This window comes from Ceratotherium simum, chromosome 3, assembly GCF_057802395.1.
Source record: "Ceratotherium simum simum isolate JZ-2026a chromosome 3, ASM5780239v1, whole genome shotgun sequence".
Taxonomy (NCBI): Eukaryota; Metazoa; Chordata; class Mammalia; order Perissodactyla; family Rhinocerotidae; genus Ceratotherium; species Ceratotherium simum.
In genome coordinates this window covers 12,479,223-12,498,654 of record NC_141902.1, presented here as the reverse complement: position 1 = coordinate 12,498,654, position 19,432 = coordinate 12,479,223, and the positions used below count along the sequence as shown (strand labels likewise).

The 19,432-nt window shown below is 32.9% G+C and overlaps 1 protein-coding gene across 14 annotated transcripts in view; it reads left to right on the top strand.

Annotated features, from left to right (window-relative positions):
* MIPOL1 (mirror-image polydactyly 1) overlaps positions 1-19,432 on the top strand; it is a 313,803-nt gene that overhangs the window by 65,593 nt on the left and 228,778 nt on the right. For 11 of the 14 annotated variants that reach the window (XM_087422434.1, XM_087422426.1, XM_087422419.1 and 8 more), the window contains 3 exons: positions 7,017-7,248; positions 8,944-9,079; positions 10,391-10,496. In XM_087422434.1, the coding sequence (XP_087278560.1) occupies positions 7,017-7,248; positions 8,944-9,079; positions 10,391-10,496 (474 nt within the window). Of the gene's footprint in view, positions 1-5,615; positions 5,698-7,016; positions 7,249-8,943; positions 9,080-10,390; positions 10,497-19,432 lie in introns of all 14 variants that reach the window. The other 3 variants (XM_087422459.1, XM_087422451.1, XM_087422486.1) reach the window with 2 other exon arrangements.

Here is a 19,432-nt window from a genome sequence, read left to right as displayed (position 1 = left end):
TCCTAATGTCAAGATTTCTAAATTTTGAAGTCCTATTACTTCTGTAATTTATTAGTTTTATAATCTGATGTAAACTTTATTAAACCATTATGTATTAATTGCAAGTTTTAACCTAGTTAAGTATTTTCTCCTTAGTGTATGTTTCTCATTAAATGAGGTAGCATTTTATTTATTTTCCATGTCCATGTCTTCTGATATTTTAATGAGAACATTTTTTCTTATATTTTATTTTTATCCTTATTATATTTTAATAAGAAAATCTTTTGCTTTAGCAAAGCAGATGTAAGAACAGCTAACATTGGTGGATAGCGATAGCAAACATTTATTGAGTGTATATTCTGTGTGGGCACTTTTTTGAGAGATTATATAATTTAAATAATTTAATCCTCATAACAACCTTTTGAGGTAGATGCTATTATTATGTACTTTTTATTGATAGAGAAATTGATGAGAAGTTAAGTAATCTGCTAAAGGTCATATACAGCTATGTGGTGAAGCCAGAATTCAAACCTTGCAGTCTGTCTTCAGAGCCCATGCACTGTGGTTCTGCTTGGAAGATCTAAATACACCAGTGTTCTGCTGGGAAGGTCTAAACTTTTCTCTTGTGCACACTTAGATTAGGTGGGACCACTATGAGACATAGAACTTTCTGATGTTTTTTCTGTTACGTTTTGGGGGAAAAAAACCATCTATGCATCTATGTGGAAAACTAACCCTCTTCCCACAAAAAAGGGAAACACATAGTCAGAAATATTTAGTAAAGGAAATAGTGTTTGTACACACGTACAGATAGATAGCCTACATTTAACTTATTTATGGAAGTTATTAGGAGCCGCTAACTGATATTATTGTTCTAATTATGTTGAATCTAATGCTCATTTAGAAAAATTCTTGACCATTGAAAAAAGATAACATCTTTTGTTTAAAATTTGGGACTACTGTAGTAATTTAATCATCAAATCAAATTTCCCTTTATTTAATAGCAAAAAATATGCCACATCATTTTGATGTTCTGATGTAATGTGGTGATAGACGATATACAAAAGAAAGAAGCAATATACATGAGGTTTTGTTCTTTCTATATTTATAAAATCAGATGCCATGTTATAAGTAATAACCTTTCCAAAAAAAAAAACAGTTTAAAGAAATGGTGACCAATTGTGTTTGCAAGTGTCAGAGAGCACATTAACAAACTGCCTCCTTTATGGTTCATTTTGGATACAAATGCCCCTAAGAAGCACCTGCATCTTAAGGAGCAAGAGATCCATTTATTTTAATGTACTTGCTATAGCACTTCTATTCCCCTTTCTCTTTTCTGCCCCTAGACTCTCAGGTAGCTGGGATGTTGCTATTCTGAGTAACCCCAGAGGGATCCCTAGAGACAATTCTAGCTCAGCCACTCTGAAGAAACAGCTCTGTAAACATTATTGACCCCCCAGGAGACCATCAAATCCGTTTACACAGATACCAGTTGTCACAAACTATTTACAAAGCCAGACAGAACAGAATTTCCCAGCCTCTAAGAATCCCTGTTTGATTCCAGCCACCTCTTCACTTCTGTATAGTAGTTGTGAAATAACAGTTATTTTCGGCCATGAGTCGTGATTTCTTGGGTAGCATCAGTTTAGCTAAGTATTATACATTAACTTATGTATAATTATCTGGAGACTTGAACTCAAAGGGGATCCTATAGCTTTCTTTTCTAGGATAGGAAATGGTGTAATAGTGTTAATTTTCTAGGCTAATTGAGAATTTAATAGCAAAGCCAGCATGGAGGTAGTTGGCAATACTGATACTTCCAGAAGTAAAGAGAGAATTCATTAGACCATGGAAATGGCCCACTGGAAACAGCATGCAAGTCACTAGAGAGATACAAGGTCTTCAAAGCATATAATGCAGCTGGCCTAGGCACATGTATTAGGTATTAAGATTCCAAAGAAAATCTTCACTAAGTCCTCCCATTTTGCTCAGGTGAATAAACTGTCTTTAGCAGTAGCAGTAGGTGGCATTTGAGGAATATACCTAGTAGTCGTCTTCCGTAACATCATTTTAAAATGGTCACAGGATAAGTTTACATGGCAGTGATAGCATTAGATAGTAATAGCAAAAATTGGGAAATACATTTGGTTTGAAGTGGTTAAATTCTTATGTCCAAATAATACAGCGTGCCCATAGAAGAGCAAATAAATAAAGGGATTGATAGTCATCATAAAAAGTTTCCTGTTGTTTAACTCTGAAAAAAGAAAGCTAGACTTGATAAACTTACAAATGATGAAGAGATTGATAATTTATTCTTTAAGTCCACATGGAGAAATGAATTTGAATAGTCTTAATTCTGTTACTCATAATGGTGGAAGAGTTAACAATGACAGTGATTAAACACTGAAGCAAATTACTTAAGGTTATAGAGTTTCCATTTCAAACCGTATGAGAGAGAGAGAGAGGAATCAATAGAATAGTTTTAGTTTTAAGCTTTCATCTGCCTAGAGATAAAAGTTTGAATCAGAAGTGAATATGTTTTTCTTTTAAACATTTATCTTTCTAATAGAATAGTGTGCAAAACAGATCTATAACTTTTTATTGCATTTTATTGATTTGTGTGTTTATATTTCCATATGCAATTCTTTTTCAAGTAATGGGGTGATATAAACAGCTCAACTAAAGCTTTTAATAGCTTCATCCTATTATCACTTTATAAAGATCTTTCTCTTGGACTAGAGAGTTTAGAAAAAATCATTGAAGACTGAATTAGAGTCACTAAGTGCTGTCATCTGGGTTAGAGAAGGTACTAACTCAGAAATTGAATTTAAGTTGGGCTTTGAATAAGGTAAAGAAAATTTGGCACAATGCAATATGATAGAGAAGTATCTTACAATTTGACTTGAAAAGTCAAAGTATATCATGCCTGCAACTTATTCTCAAATGATTCAGAAAAAATTACATATGCGTGGATAAATAGATGATTGATAGAAACTGAATAATAAAGCAAGCATGGTAAAAGGTTAACATTTGGGGAATCTGGGTGAAGGGTATATAGGAATTCTTTTTATTATTTTTACAACTTTTTTATAAGACTGGAATTGTTTCGTAATAAAAAGGTAAAAAGAAATGGCTGTTACTTACCATCAGTTCTTGTCAGCTGTCTCATCTGTCTGTCTTCTTTCGAGTGTTTATGTGGTCAGAGAAGCCTTTTGCATTTGGCTCTCATTTCTCGATATTTTTCTGGATGACTTTAGTGTCTTCAAAGGGGACACTTTCAGTCCCTGATTCCTTGATTTCCTCCTCTCCGAGTACCTTCACCATTAATCTGTTTCTTCAACCCATTCACAGATGAACCACATCTTGGACTTTGTCTTTACATGTTACTCATTTTAAAAATTTTCACTCCCTGACTGTAATATCTTGTCATTTCATTACAAAAAATGTCTTTGTTTTTTTCCTAAAGCTGTTCCTTCTCCTCTGAACCCATTCCTATTCTTGTTTTCTTCTTATTCTTACCATCCGTCAATTTTTCTTTACTTCACCCAACTCAAACCTTTTGGCAGTTCATTACTTTGCATATTACTACTTGTCCTTTTTTGGAACAGATGCCTTTGCAAAAGCTTCTCAGAGTCTTCCGGTTGAGCATCAGTATGTCTGGCATATTTTGTATTTGGTCTCTATAGCCCTAGCATACTCCTTATTACATTGTACAGTCAAGCGTCACTTAGTGATGGGGATACAGTCTGAGAAATGTGTTGTTAGGCGATTTTGTCATGCAAACATCATAGAGTATACTTTCACAAACCGAGATAGGATAGGTAGCGTACTACACACCTAGGCCATATGGTACTAATCTTATGGGACTACTGTCGTATGTGCAGTTAGTCATTGACCAAAACGTCGTTATGCGGTGACATATTCAAATTATGAGATCAGTTTGCCTTCCTCACTGTACTGTAGAGTCCTTGAGGGGAGAGCCTGTTTCTTACTCATCTTTGTTTTCCCAGTACTTATCACAGGACATATCATACTGTAGCTTTTCCATGAATTATTATTAAATTAATAAAATTAATGGGAGGTCAAACTTTCTGTACAGATTATTGAATTCTGATATAAGATAATGCATTATGGCAGAGTAGAAGAGCATCGAGGGGATTTAAGCAATATTTGCAGAAATAGTTGGTCAAAAAAAAGAAGGCAGACGGGAAGGAAAATTTTATAAATCAGCCTTGTTTTCTCTAAAGTAAAATTAAATTCTCAGTAGAAGAGTGTGGATAGTCTGATTTGCAGAGCAGGCTCCAAATGTCTGATGAACAGTTACAGTTAGGAGTCTGAAAAGCTTTTACTACAGAGCCAGGTTAGAAACATCTGGGAATAATCTGAGACAAATCACACAGTACAGGTTCTTCAAAAATATTAAACATTTAGAATTAAAACCCAGAAGTGTGTTAGAACTTGGTGAGTTTATTTTAATAATACTATGAGCGGCTATAGTCACTAAGATCCAGCGAGGAGTCCTCTTACTGGGAAGCTCCCACATCGGCTCTGAGTTTGGAGATGATAGCACAGCCACAGGTGAACAGGCGGTGCTTTACCAAGAGTTCAGGGATCAGGAAATTTGACGTTAGATAAGCTGAAGTAAGAAAGAGAGCTACAAATCTAGTAAGCAAATAGCAAGATAGGTATCAGGGATGGGGTAAAGTAAACACTCGGAGGTTAGGAATAAAAAACGGAAAGGAGAAAGATGCTGAACTAGACCCAGAAATACAGAGGTAAAAACATGGGACAACTCACAGATAATGGTAAGTTTGGTCTCAGAAACAGGTCAGAGTCGACAGGATATTCTGAATCAATTGGTGTGGTGTTGTCATGGGGAAGTGGGGGCTTTCTATAGTTGGCAGTGATCACGGCTCATCCTTTTACCTTTTGAAGAATCTTTGTACCTCATAAACTGGAGAATAGTACAGGCCCTAATAGTTGCTTTTTGATATGTCCCTGGAGACAATTTTTGTTATTTTGATATTGTTTTCAGTAACTATTTATAATTTTCTTTCATTTGAATTACTTATAAAGTTATATGTTAGTGTTAGAAAGCATGGTCTGTTAATGATATAGTGGTATTTCTTAGTGTCCATTTATAAAATTCCCTCAGTCAGATTTTGGGGTTCCGTTCTACTAATACCAGCCTATTTTAGAGAAGTAGCAGCATGAACGTCTAAAGCAAACCAAATAAGTGTTTTGAAATATCAAGAACCAATAAATAATCTTCAGATACCTAGAATTGTTAAAATTGAAATCAAAACAGAATGTAATGTTGAAATTTCAGAGACATCTCACAGTATGTAATTATAATAGCATGTTCTCCCAATTTGTTCCTTCAAACGAAGTGAAATCGAGAGTAATTTACCAAAAACCGGTGGTTTCTGATCTAACTTGCTGCCACCAATAAGGTAGATAGTGTCCAGTACTTGCAGTTCACAGCTGACTATACCTAATTTCAACATAAATACATGCAAAGAATTTCTCCTTAAAGAATGAGTACTTTGTGAGAGGTACCTTATTTATAAATGCCCTATTTTGTTTTTATTCTAAAATTACTATCTTCTGTCTTAAAAAGATTTTTGGTTTGGCAGGTTGGAGAAGACATCGTCAACAAGCAGGTGCGATTCGCCTGCTTTTTAAAGTTCAAGAATTATTTCAGCTGGAAATAATAAAGTACGAGTTAAAATCAGTATTGTGCCTGTTGGTCTGATTTACCAGTGAAACAGTTCATTTTGTGCACTTGTGTGTGTCATTGTCTCCCAAAACTTTCAGTATAACATCAGATATACACTATTCCTTTGAAATAACTATTATTTACTAGTTACAGCTTAAAATAACTTTTATGAGATAGCCAGGCATTACAAAATAGACTTTATAATGTATAATATATATCTGATAGAGTGGAAGTTAAAAATAATTCTCCTTATATTATATCCATTGTAATATTATGATGATGATTACAAAAGTAATAGCAAACATTGATTTGCCAGACACGAGGCCAGGTGAATTTTGCATTCATTTATTCAGTTAATCCTCACAACAACTGTGAGGATTAACTGTGAACAACTTATGTTCCCACTTTACAAGCAAGAACCTGAGGCATGGGTGGGTAAAGTAACTTGCCCGAAGTTATGCACTTGGTGAAGCCGGAATTCTGACTCAGGCAGTTTGATACCAGAGCTCCGTGCACATTATCACTTCACTGTCATCAACTTATTGCATCCTATTTTTCGAAATCTAGAAAAGATCCTGGTGGTCTAGTGGTTAGGATTCTGTTAAGACTCTCATCACCCCGGCCCAGATTTGTCTCCCTGTCAGGGACCCACACCACCTGCCTGTTGGCTGTCACACTGTGGTGGCTGCGTGTGGCTGTGATGCTGAAAGCTCTGCCACCAGGATTTCAAATCCCAGCAGGGTCACCATGGGGGACAGGTTTCAGCGGAGCTTCCAGACTAAGACAGACTAGGAGGAAGGACCTGGCCACCCACTTCAGAAAAATTGGCCATGGAGACCCTGTGAATAACGGTGGAACGTTGTCTGGGAAAGCACTAGAAGGTGAGAGGATGGCACAAAAAGACGAGGCAGGGTTCCACTCTACTCTACACAGGGTCTCTAGGAGTCAGAATCCAGAAATGTAGAAAATAATGCCTCTAAATAAGTGGTTCCCAGCCTTGATTGTAAGCTGGAATCATCTGATCACTCCCAGAGAGTTTGATTTAATTTGTATAAATGTGGCCTGGGGTTTAGGATTTTTAGGAACTCCTCAGCCAACCTGCAGCCAAGGTTATCGACCACTGTCCTAAATGCCCACTGACTGTGGAAATGGAAATAGTAATGACAGTGCCACACTGTACATGCTTATCGGATTACAATAGGAGAAGGCTAGTAAGTGCATGTTTAAAGCTGTAACACTTATTTCCACAGAAACATTCATTTGATTGATTTAGCTGTGGTGTTTCATATGTCGTGTTTTTGTTTTGTTTTAAATACAGATGTAGCCCATAGTTATCTTAAACAAGAGGCTACAGGGAGACATACAAGCACACAGCCAGATAAGCACCTGACTGTGAATTCTGAAGGAAGCATGGATCAGAAGTCTAATGAATTAGTTAATGAAGCTGCATGTGAGGACACAGAACTGCCAGAGCCCAGATCAAGGCATTTTCAGGCCGTTGGTCCTTGTCCAGGTGATGAGACAGCTCGCTGCACTAGTGAGAAACCCATGTGAGTGCTGGCAGCCTTAGGTTTAGAAAACAAGAACTGGGAGAACTCTTCCTTCCTTCCTCCCTCTACCCGTCCTCCCTGCCTTCTTTTTGGTGTGGGCTAAATTTAACATAATAATCATTAACTTAACTAGAATTTGGACAGTCTACCAGAGTTTTCTACTGTTTCCATTACATCCATACAATGTATCTAGATTGCTGAGCGAAAAAGCACAAGGTGAGTTTAAATGAAGGCCATGAGGTTTTATTCCTTCTTGTTGAGTGCTATTTTCTGTGACCTTTCATTAGGGATCTGGAAATAACTTAAGTTGATGTAAATGGGATATTATTCATCAGAGCCAAAAACTGGCAGCTCCAGGACAAAATAAGCCCCAAGATATGTTTTGGTTTTGGTTGGCACTATTTTTCATTTAGCTGATTTTAAATGCTTTTAGAAGGGCCTTGTACTCTCCCATTTGCCTGCCTTATTATCTTACATTCTGCAGCTTTTTCCATCCATCTTACCTATCCTATGAAGGGATTCGAATTTGTGACACCTGTGACTTTTACCTGTGGGATTAAAGTCCTTTGACAATTAGTCATGCACTATGAAAATACTGCAAAATTAAAAATATTTCAATGATTAATATAGTTTCAGTCCAGACAAAATCATATTTTATAGAATACTATTTTAACAGAGTTTTGCATAGGAACAGCTATTTCTATTTACTTAAAAATTATTCAGGGGCCGGCCCGGTGGCACCAGCGGTTAAGTGTGCACGTTCCGCTGTGGCGGCCTGGGGTTCGCCGGTTCCGATCCCTGGCACGCACCAATGCACTGCTTGTAGAGCCATGCTGTGGTGGCGTCCCATATAAAGTAGAAGAAGATCGGCACGGATGTTAGCTCAGGGCCAGTCTTCCTCAGCAAAAAGAGGAGGATTGGCATCAGATGTTAGCTCAGTGCTGATCTTCCTCACACACACAAAAAATTATTCAATAGATATATTAACATGTTCCTACCTCTTAGCAATCAGTTATATTCTTACTAAAGTGAAGATTGGAGTACATTTTTAGGGGTTGGGGATAGGGATGAATGAAGAGGTGATAAACATTTTATAATCACCTGGGAAAAACAAATAGTAGAGATTGAGCTAAAGCCATCTCTTTTCCCTTCCCGTCCTTTATACTACTTGCTAGCAAGTAGATACTGTTTTCAAATAGTGTACAAAATGTCAAAAACATTTTTTGCTTACCCTTAAATGTTACAGAAGTTTTCATTTTTAATATGTTTTGAATTTAATAATGAAAATATGGTATCTATCAAGCAAATTGAAAACAAAAGGTTATTGTTCCTGTTTTCAGAAAAGTGAGAAATGTATCTAGAATCCTGACCAAAAGTACCAATTGTATTAATAGTCACAGCCCCATAAACCTGAATTCAAGTATACTGAACCATGAGTCTCTATAGAGATTACTAAATGCTTTCCACAGATTTAGCTCTCAGTTGATAGATTAGCACCTCTGTAAAATTGATATGTTTATTATTTCCTCCATAGTATTTTCTTAACAGTGCATAACGAGAAATTTAAAATTTAAGTAACTCTACATATTTATTGTTAAAATTAAATTTGTTTCCCCCATTTGAAGTGTAAAATTTATAGATCCTGTATAGTAGAAATCATATGTGTATATTGTTTAATAATTTTCTTTATTACAGCATTATGGAACATAGAAGTAATGATTTGCATTATGAACATAGGATTCCTTGTCAAGTTACTTCAGACTTAAATAAAGAGAAGACAATAGCATTTCTTCTAAAAGAATTGGACATTCTCAGAGCAAGGAATAAAAAGGTACCATATAGAAAGTCTGGTAATTGTACAGTATCCTTTTAGCTGTTGACCTTCTAAGTTTGCTTTGTCATCCATCATAATTCGGTTTTATTGTGTACTTTAATCCTTTAACAGTAGCTTTATGTTGTTGCCATACCATGCCGTCAGGGTATGATTGAGTTGAGAGATTGGCTATGAAAAGCAATTTCTTTGGTTTCCTGCCTTGCTGGCCTGTGATACCACTTCCTTTTTCATCAATCTATGGTTTCTTGCATAGGTACCTAAAAAAAAGATTCATTCAGGTTTTACTATAGGAAAGCTTTACTTCAGTATTTTGGAGAATGAGAAATATAATGTACTGGTTTCGTGTTATTTTCTTAACTCTTTTTCTTTTTTATTAGTGTCTGTGCCCTGTATTTTACTTCAATAATATATGTAATTAAACTTTAAAATAACAAGGCTTGGCAATATTGTCATTTACCTGGTGTTATCTTATACTGCTGTGTTTTGTCCAATCCAATTTGTCATGTCATGTTTTATCTTTTATGACTCTTTTTCTAGTTACATTTCTTTGAGCATTAAATAATGTTTATTTTCTGTGCCTTCTTCTTTTTTTAACCTCTACATACTTTTCTGATTTTCATATTCTTATTGTTTGACCTAATCAAAATGAAGGATGATATTAGGAAGGTTGATCATGTCTGATGGAAAACAGCACAAATGACAAAAGCTGAAGTAAAATTAAAACATTTTTGGAGTGGTCCATATGAAAGTATGAGATATTTTCTGTACTTTCATTTAACAGTTATTTATTACATGCAATTATGAATCAGGTGCCAGTGCCAATTTAAATGGAATATGATAGGATAGCATTCCCAAAGGGAGATTTGTATCAGATATTAAGATTAGTATCTTAAATTAATTTTGTTTCAAAATGTTAGAATTACTAAGAGAAGCTGTAAAGCTGTGCTGCCCGTTATTTTATTACGGTAGTCCCTTCCAAGTCTTTTACTTTCAGACAAAAGAATAGATCAGATTGCTTTTTGAAGTAGTTATTTTTATTAATAATATTCCCTCTTTAATTTCATTTGCCTATACACACATAAATTAAGTGTATATTAAAAGTTTTTATAATTTCTATATTATTGCAGGTAATTATTTATAAAATATCTTCCAACTTTAAATATTTTTTTCCCTAGAGTTATGTATTTAGGCAGTTAAATGTAATATTATATAAAGGTTTAGAAAAAAACCTAAATTTTACTTTGGGATTAATTATATTTGTGCAAGAAATTTGTCAGATAAGAATCTGTTTTTTTCAATGTGTTTTAGCTTCAAGAAAAGCTGACTAAGGAAGATAAAGAACAGAGAAAACTAAAGCTTAAGCTGGAACTTCAAGAGAAAGCAACAGAAGCTCAAATTGCTGAAAAGACAGCAGGTGTAGTAGATGAGTATTAACATGTGGCATTAGGAATCACACACAAGGTTATTGTATGATGTGGCTTGGTGAATACTAGGGTACTAGCTTATTTGCCAAAGGAGGGGAAGCTCTGTCTTTTTTTTTGTTTTTTTTTGGCTGCTTAGAAAATAGGTGGCTTTAACATCCTGGTACTGGTATTAGTGAGAGCTTTACCTGTATTCATACTGATTTGGGCATTACATGCATTGTTAACGCCATGTCAATCCAATCACAAAAAGGTTGTTTGTTTTGTTGGAAGGGCCTGAACAAACAAGGGGAAATAATGATTACCAGCGCCTCTACCTTTCAACCAGCAGTTCAAATACCACTCGTTGTTTTAGCTCGTTGAGAGGAAATACTTCTCCTTTGTATGAAGATACTCATATATTCATTGCCAATGGAAACCTACATTTGATTAAAAGATCTGTTTTGTGCAATTAATAAATTTCATCTGATGATGTGGATGATGATGGAGATGATGTTTTCTCTGAGAAGACTAAAGTGAAAGGTTGCCAAAGTTTCAGATTATAAATGACTGCCTTAAATATGTTTTGGAATCTATCTTTACTCACAGGTCTTTGCAAGAAGATATTTTTTAAATATATCTGTGATATGTTACAGATATGATCAGATGATTCTCAGTAGTCTGTTATCTCCATGTATGTATATATGTCCCTGTGACTCTCTTCCTCACACTGTTCTAGTGTGTTAAAGGAAGAGAAATTTCATAGAATAGTAGAAATTAGCATTCAGAGGCATTTTAGAGATCACTTATTTTAACATTTTATAGTGATTGGAATGAATTTAAGAAATAATTGTATTTTGTGATTAATTTGAAGTTATAATCATACTTTATAAGCTACTTAACTTGGTTGCATATGTCAGAGATATGACTAACAGATATAACATGTCTTCAAAATATTATTGTGCAATGCAGAACTAAACATCACTGTGGCAGTATAACCAAAATGACCATAAATAAATACTCCAGCTAAATATCAGATGGTTGCTTTTCTGTTAATGTTAAACTGCCCTGAATTTTTTTTTTCTTTTTTAGTGGGGAAATATGAGAGTTATATATTTTCAGGAAAATTAATAGTATGTTAAAAATGAATAATTCAAAGATAAATTTAGAACAACTTGGAAGTTTTTTGGCTTTTTATAGTCAAAAATGTATACTCATTGCTAAGGTGGTATTACACGAAGTACATTTGTTTTAAGGTGTTTGCACCATAATTTAACTTTGCCTGTGTCTTACAGAAGTAATTTAATAAGATTTAGGCCGTTGTGACTTACTGAAAATCATGAATTAATGTATCTGCATAGCTCATTTATCTCTTGGAGGGGAAAACTCATTGAGCAATCGTATTTACTCTTTAAACTTTTGTATAATATAGCTAATCATGTATCTCAAATATTTATTTATTGGTATATATTCAAGGGTTCCCTTTGACTAAACAGTATGAATCATGCATGCATCAAGTGGAAAGGATTTGATTGCTTTATGATTCTTGTGAATCAAATATTTCTCATTAATGAGAAAATATCGTTTTAGTAAATGCTAAATGTTTGAAAGATGTTTAGTATGTTTTAATAGCCTCCTAAATTGATGAAAATAACAGTGCTATGTAGTTTCTCTGAAACAAAGCAGTCTAGTTAAAAGAGATATGTCCAATCAACTTAGGTACAAAGGTGACCCAGAATGAAAATCCCCTCAAGTTTTTTTAAAGTATGAATTTTCAAAATGAATCTTTACTTTTTAATGTTTCAGTTCTATCTTATTAAAAAAAGATTTAAGATATTTTACTTTTAACATTAGAATTATTATTATTGTAATATGTCAAGATAAAAAGAAAACAACTAAATTGCTTAAGAAATCCATTGGTTTGAAACCTATAAGAAATTCGTCAACTGTGACCCTTGGTAGACTCTTAAACCTTTTCTTATTTTCTCATTGTACTGCGGTCTTTTTTTTTGTTTGTTTTTTGTGAGGAGATCAGCCCTGTGCTAACATCTGCCAATCCTCCTCTTTTTTTGCTGAGGAAGACTGGCCCTGGGCTAACATCCGTGCCCATCTTCCTCCACTGTATATGGGACGACGCCACAGCATGGCTTGCCAAGCAGTGCATTGGTGCGCGCCTAGGATCCAAACCGGGGAACCCCAGGCCACCGCACGCACTTAACCACTTGCGTCACCGGGCCAGCCCCTGTACCTGCAGTCTTAAATGAGGTTATCTTCTGCTTGATCAGTAGTAAGTGCCGTCAAAAAGCAAAACACAATAACAAAACCACTATGTTCATACCTTAATAGAAAAAGGAACATTACAGAACTATGATTACGTGTGATAAATGTTTTATTTAGTGTCATATGAAAGAACAAATAATCCACATAAGCATGAATGTTTGTTTCTATCACTGCTCATTTTTATATTCAAAATAAAATGTATTTGGTAAATATATTGTAAATATGCACACATATTTAGTTATTATAATGTACTTAAGCAGAATATAAGTGTTTAAAAAGTCAAAATATTCCACTGTTAAAGAAATACATGCAAAAACATCTGAACTAAACATTGGAAATTGCAAATGGGATACAAAAATATATGTCTGTAGATTTTTCAAATACAATGTTAATTAAAATATGAGGTAGACTAAGGAAATAGGAGCCATTTCCTTTGAGTAAGTAAAATATAAAGATTTATATATAAGGATGTTCATATCAGTATTGGTTATGATAGCAAGGTACATTTATGCTGTGAGACATTATGCAGTAGTTAAAAATGATTTCTGAAGAATATTTGATAATATGAGAAAATCTTCATGACTCAATGTTAAGTGAAAGAAGTAGGGGGAAAACTGTATTTATGACATAATTTTGTGAAAAAAACAATATATATACGTGTATATTGTATAAAAAGAGAGGCAAATTTTGGTAGTATTAATGGATGTATTAATGTTTCAATTAACAGTTTTCTGCCTTTTCAGGTTTTCTGCAATGAGCATGGATTAGATTTAGTATTAGAAAAAGTAAATGCTACTTTTTAAAAAATCATTTTTTAAATGTAGCATTTTTAAAAATGTGATTTTTAAAAACGTTACTTGCTGTCTCATCTTAAAATAATTGCTGTGATACGTTTGACACGTAAAAACCATGTAAACTAAAGTTTTATGAAATGTGTATACTGACTGTGATCAAGTCTTGCCGTTTTACCCATGCTATTTTTCTTATCTTTCAGATTTTCCCCTTAGTTATTTTTATGTCTTTATGTGTATTATGTAACTTATATTAGTCCATCTTGTCTTCCCAGTTGATTGTGTAATTTATAAGAATGAGAATCTGGTTCAGGTAAAACAAAAGGTGCTCAGCTCTTTGTGAGGCAGGTTGAAGGAAGGGAACAGCCAGAAGCCTTGGAATAGACTGACCTGGGTTCAGAATCGCAGCTGTGATGCTTCCTGCTGACTCTGCCTTTGGGCGAGTTACTGGTTAGCATCTCCACGTTTACTTCCTCCCATGTAAGAGGTGAATATTAACTAATTTACCAGATTATTGTAAGGATTCGAGATAATGTATAAAAAAGCACCTAGTATATAACTGGTACTCAGTAAGTTGTAGCTAATATTAATATTTGATTATTTTTATCTTTATGAAATTCTTAAACCTTTGTTAATAATTTTAAAAGGGAAATAAACAGAAAAGTGAAAGAAAAAAATTTGGAAACAAAGGATTGGATGATGAGGAAAATTACTGTTGAGAGAGATATATATATTTATTAGCACTAATACATTTTACTTAAATGTGAATCTGAAATAAAAGAAATGAGATACAAAGGATTTTGGCTTTAATGTAATGTATACCTGTGATAAACCTTCATATAGACTGTTATAATAGCTTCAAGTCTGTTTCCTTTGCTTCCCTGTTGGTTTTTACATAATGTGAATGTAAAATGTGTCATTTTAAGGTGATCTTCTGAGAGTTTGGAACTCAGCTGTGTCCTGTATTGTGATAAAATCTCAAATAGTTGACCCTTTTAGCTTCACCTCCTTTTTTGACATCACCATTGATACTGTTTTTATTAGGCACTTTATAGGAACTATGCTAACTTCTTTAAAAATCAAAGAGATATTTATTGGGGGCCCATTATGTACTAGGCACTGTGTTAGATACTGAATATACATCAGCAAATAAGACAGATTTGGGATTTGAAACATTTCTTTTTGTCTGCAGTCACTTCTCACTCATAAGACACCACTGTAGTAGGTAGTGGTCAAATGCTCAGACTTTGGATTCAGACCTTTGTTCTAATCTTTTTACTACTTATCATGTGTAATTGACAGCCTCACGAAGCTTTGGTTAAAACCTACTTTATAGCTTGCTGTGACATTTAAGTGAGAGAATGTTTATGAAGTGCTTAACCCATAGAAGACCACTCAATAAATGGTCATTTTGATGATAAGATGATGATGTCACCATCTTGTTTTCTCCAGACTCCTTGATCTAATAGGGGGCATATTCAAAGTGTACCTAATATAAATTAATATCCCATAGCTGTTTATATATGGTTTCATTTCACAAAGAATTGATATGTATTTCTTGTTTAAAAATAGTTTATAAAGTGTTTTTATTATTTCATTTTATCCCAACAGTTCTTAGTTTTCCTTGATTTTCAGATTTAACTTTATTTAGAAAGTTTGAAAATACGAAAATTATTTTTTTTAATCTCTACAAAAAAGAAAATAAAGGAAAAATATATGTTAATTAGGTCTTATTTATTTAGGAAAAGCTGAAATGACCAAATCATCATCTATATGTTAACATTGGGAAAAATTTATCTTGTGGTAGCTGTTTAGGACTTTTTACTGTGTTTTAACTCATTAGATTATACATGTGGATAATAATATTTGAAAATTATTGACATATATGACCTTCAAATACGAGGGGATATTTTAGAGAAGGACAACAGAAACATTGTCCTCTAGGTGAGTATCTCTTCTCATCTACATAAAATGATTCAACCACAAACACTTCAAAATTTGTTTTACTTAAATTGAGTTTGACAGTGAAAGATAGTATTGTACGGCCTGATTTGCATCCATTAATTTTCTCTTAGGTCAGTGATGTGACTACAACTTTTAAAAATAATTTGTTCAATTAAACCTTCCATTTTTCGTAAACAGTCTCAGTGGGCATTGTCTAATGTAGTCTCCTAATTTTTATTACTCTATTACATTTATAGCATACAGATAATATTTAAATTGTACAGAAGAGTATTTCAATATTTTTTTAATGTTATTTTTGTGATATTTAAAATATTTATATTTCTTTAAAAGCCTTATTTTTCTATTTCTTAAACACTCACTTTAGAGTCTCTGCTTTATATGTTAGTTATTTTTCTTTCTTGCATGTCATCCATTAAAGATTAGCTGTGGAAGGTTGGAGCATGGAGAGATTATGAATGACAGAACAACTCCTGTAGAATAATAATCAGTTTTTGGTATTTAATGCTGTTTGACTTTTGCAGACACATTTCTTATTAACCTTTGGTACAAAGAGAAATCCAGGTTCCTGATATCTCATGGAGAAGATGAATTTGAGATCCTCTTCCAATTAAACTGAAATAAGGCCAATATTGGGTTTTAGCCAAAAGAACTCTGTAGTTTCTAAGTCTTATGTTTATAAATCTATCTATCTATCTATCTATCTATCTATTCTATCTTAGTTACATTTTACATATAATTCAATGGTTACATAATTTGCTTAGCTTACTGTACTGATTCTGTGAACATTTAATCTGCTTTTTCTCTTTAAACATAGATTCTTTTCTATGCACCCAAATTTAGACTGACATTTTGTAAATTAAAAAAATATTGTCAAGCTCTTATTATTACAGAGAATATTAATTTGTTTTTGGTAGGGGGGAGAGGAGTTTAATGTGATTGTCCAAAGCATCAGAACATAGAATCCCTGAAACTTATAACTTGTTTTTCTATTCAAGTTAACATGTAAATGTTTAAAGTATAGATATGTAATCTACCATTATAGCAAATATGTTAAGACATCCCAACTAATTAACATGGAAACATAAAAATTCTTGTATAATAGAAAATGTTTACTTTGTTCTCTTGTAAAAAAATTGTTACCGTATACCATATCTCAGATGATGTTGACCATCTAATAAGAGGAACAAGAGTGAGTTACTTCTATATATCAGAAGAATAGAAAATAACGTAATATTTCTTTTAAGAAATAATGCACATTGGAATCCCATTTTTCTGGGTATATAATAGGCATTAATATAATAGGCTTTAATCTAACACTTAAATGCCTTAACAGTATCCAATTATAATGGAGCATTATATAAATGTCTATATATCTATATCTGTATCTATATATTTTACTTTGGAAGGAAAAAGGATTCTAAGAATATGACCAGTCATTTCAGATAAAAACAAAAAGCCCTATCTCTGTGAAATACAGCAGTTAGAAATGTTGATAGGTGGAATATTAATTATATTATTATCTTTGACTGCAGAATCCCATGGGTATGAATCAGGATTAATTACGACAAGTGCCGAGGTCAAATAATGCTGGAGGGTGGACTGTGGCCAATTTTGTAACCTCTCTCCCTAGAAAAGTTTGTTTTTTTCTGGAAAAATACAAAATAAACATTGAGTAACCAGGGAAACCATTATGCATTACAATAACCAACAATTGGGAATATTTTATTAGGTATGGCATGCTGTGGAATTTAGCTAAATATCAAGCATTTGAGAGCATATCATATGATTAGGGTATTTAAAAATATAAAAATAACAGAAAACTTTTCAGAAAATGATTAAGACTTTTCCACATGCTTAATTCTAAAGAGGAAATGATCTTGGAAAAAGTAATAGTTATATTTCACAGAATTTTCATATTGGTAGTTATTAAAATTTAAAGTAGATATTCTATGCAGAAAATAAGTCACATACTTCTTAAAATTTTATTTTAAAAGTACATAAAATAATTGATACTGATTTTAATACTTCAAGAATAAGCTTATCTCTCACATTAAAAATTTTAGCTCTAATATCAGATATATTAAATGTTTGAAAGTAAATAGCATAGTTTTAGAAAGTATTCTTATATAGTCTTTGAGTTATCTGAACTAAATATATGTATATAATAATTGAGAGTTTTGTGAAGTTTTTGTTTTGTAGTTTTGCTACTTAAAATTACTATTTTGTATAATTTTCTAATTAATTTTTAGCAATTTCTATATGGCTGGTAAGTATAAATTTATAGAGGAAATTTCCCCCCCCCAAGTATAAACTCTGTAAGTGTAAACTTTACAGAGGAAAATTTAAAGCATATATTAAGATCTTAAAAAGCTGACTTTTAATGTAGTAATCATACTTCTAGGAATTTTCTTAAGTAATTATGTGTATATACATAAAGATCTGTGTACAAAGATGTTCATTACAGTGTTGTGTATATAGTGAATAATTTGGGAACAGTAAAATCTAATATTAGAAGCATCTTAATTCAATCAAATATGGCATGCACAAATGATAAAATTTCATGCACCATTTTATACTTTTGAAGAATACTGAAGAATATAGGAACATATTCTGTTTATTTGAAATATACACAGAAAGTTACTAAAATATGTAAGATATTTCTTTCTCCACATTTTACAATGAGCCTGTATTACTTTTTAATCAGAAAAAGCTATTTACAAAACAATCATATAAAATGTTGAATATTCAAATGCACTTTTAGAAAAACGTAATAATCTGGTCTGTAAAGGAAGTTCTGGAGTAATAAGTTGAATCCAGCATTGTAATGCCAAAAATAGAAGCATCAAACTGCTTGGAGTAGATTGGTTAATTTTCTACTGGTGTGGGGTGTTTACCGCCTATGTTTAAATTGTCCATAACCAGTTTATGCAAAGAGAGAGAAATTACAATTGTTTAGGAAATTAAAAGACAGTGTAATTTTTATGGTTTTGGAATACATATGTGGTGGTTTCATAAAGCACTAATTATCAGATTTGCAAGGAATCCATTTAACGTCATGTAAAGCAGTAATAGTAGATATTCAGACAATCTGAAATTCTTTGATATAATGTAAAGTCTTGTCTTTTACAAAGCTATTATCTATATTATATTTGTTGCTTAGAATTCTGGAATGTGAATTGTAAGCAGTGATTATATGTTTCAGATTCAAATCCTAATAATTTGTTCCTCCCTCTCTTTAGTTCAGCCTTTTCTGTTTACATAACTACCTCGAGGATGTTAACAAATGGATTATTTTTCCTGGGAAATATCTATCCTCCAAATTATGTTATTTAGAGAATCATGATCCAATGTTTAAACTAGAATGTTTTCCAATGTACTGTCTCACTTCTGCTGTATTTTAAAAGTAGTTTGAGAAGTGTAGAATGTGGGTTTGTTGATAGACTTGGGTTCTACTAAGAAAATATGTACTCTGTCTTGACTCAATAAACTCATACTTAGTATGGTTCAGCTTCTTCATATTTACTCTTGCCCATATTAGAAAACAATTAGCTTACTAAACAAATTTGAGTATTTGGGGAGGGGGGTGATCCTCTCTGAATCTGTCTCATTTGACTAGGAATTATAGGATATTTGATAACCATGTTTAAAAATGGAGATATCCAAATATTATTGTAAACAGCCAATGATTTGTTTTACCTACAATATAAGTATTTTACTTGGTTGGCTTACATAGTAGCTAATAATATTTGTTAATGTAATTTAACTGCTGTGAACCTTTACTGAACAAATATTGAAATTTATTCAAGTCGAAGAGAGAGAATCTCTAATGACTTTTGTTAAAGCTTCTATTTAATAGTTAAGGAGAAAAGTTTGGATGACATACAAGATGCAATTAACAGTAGATTTTACATTTA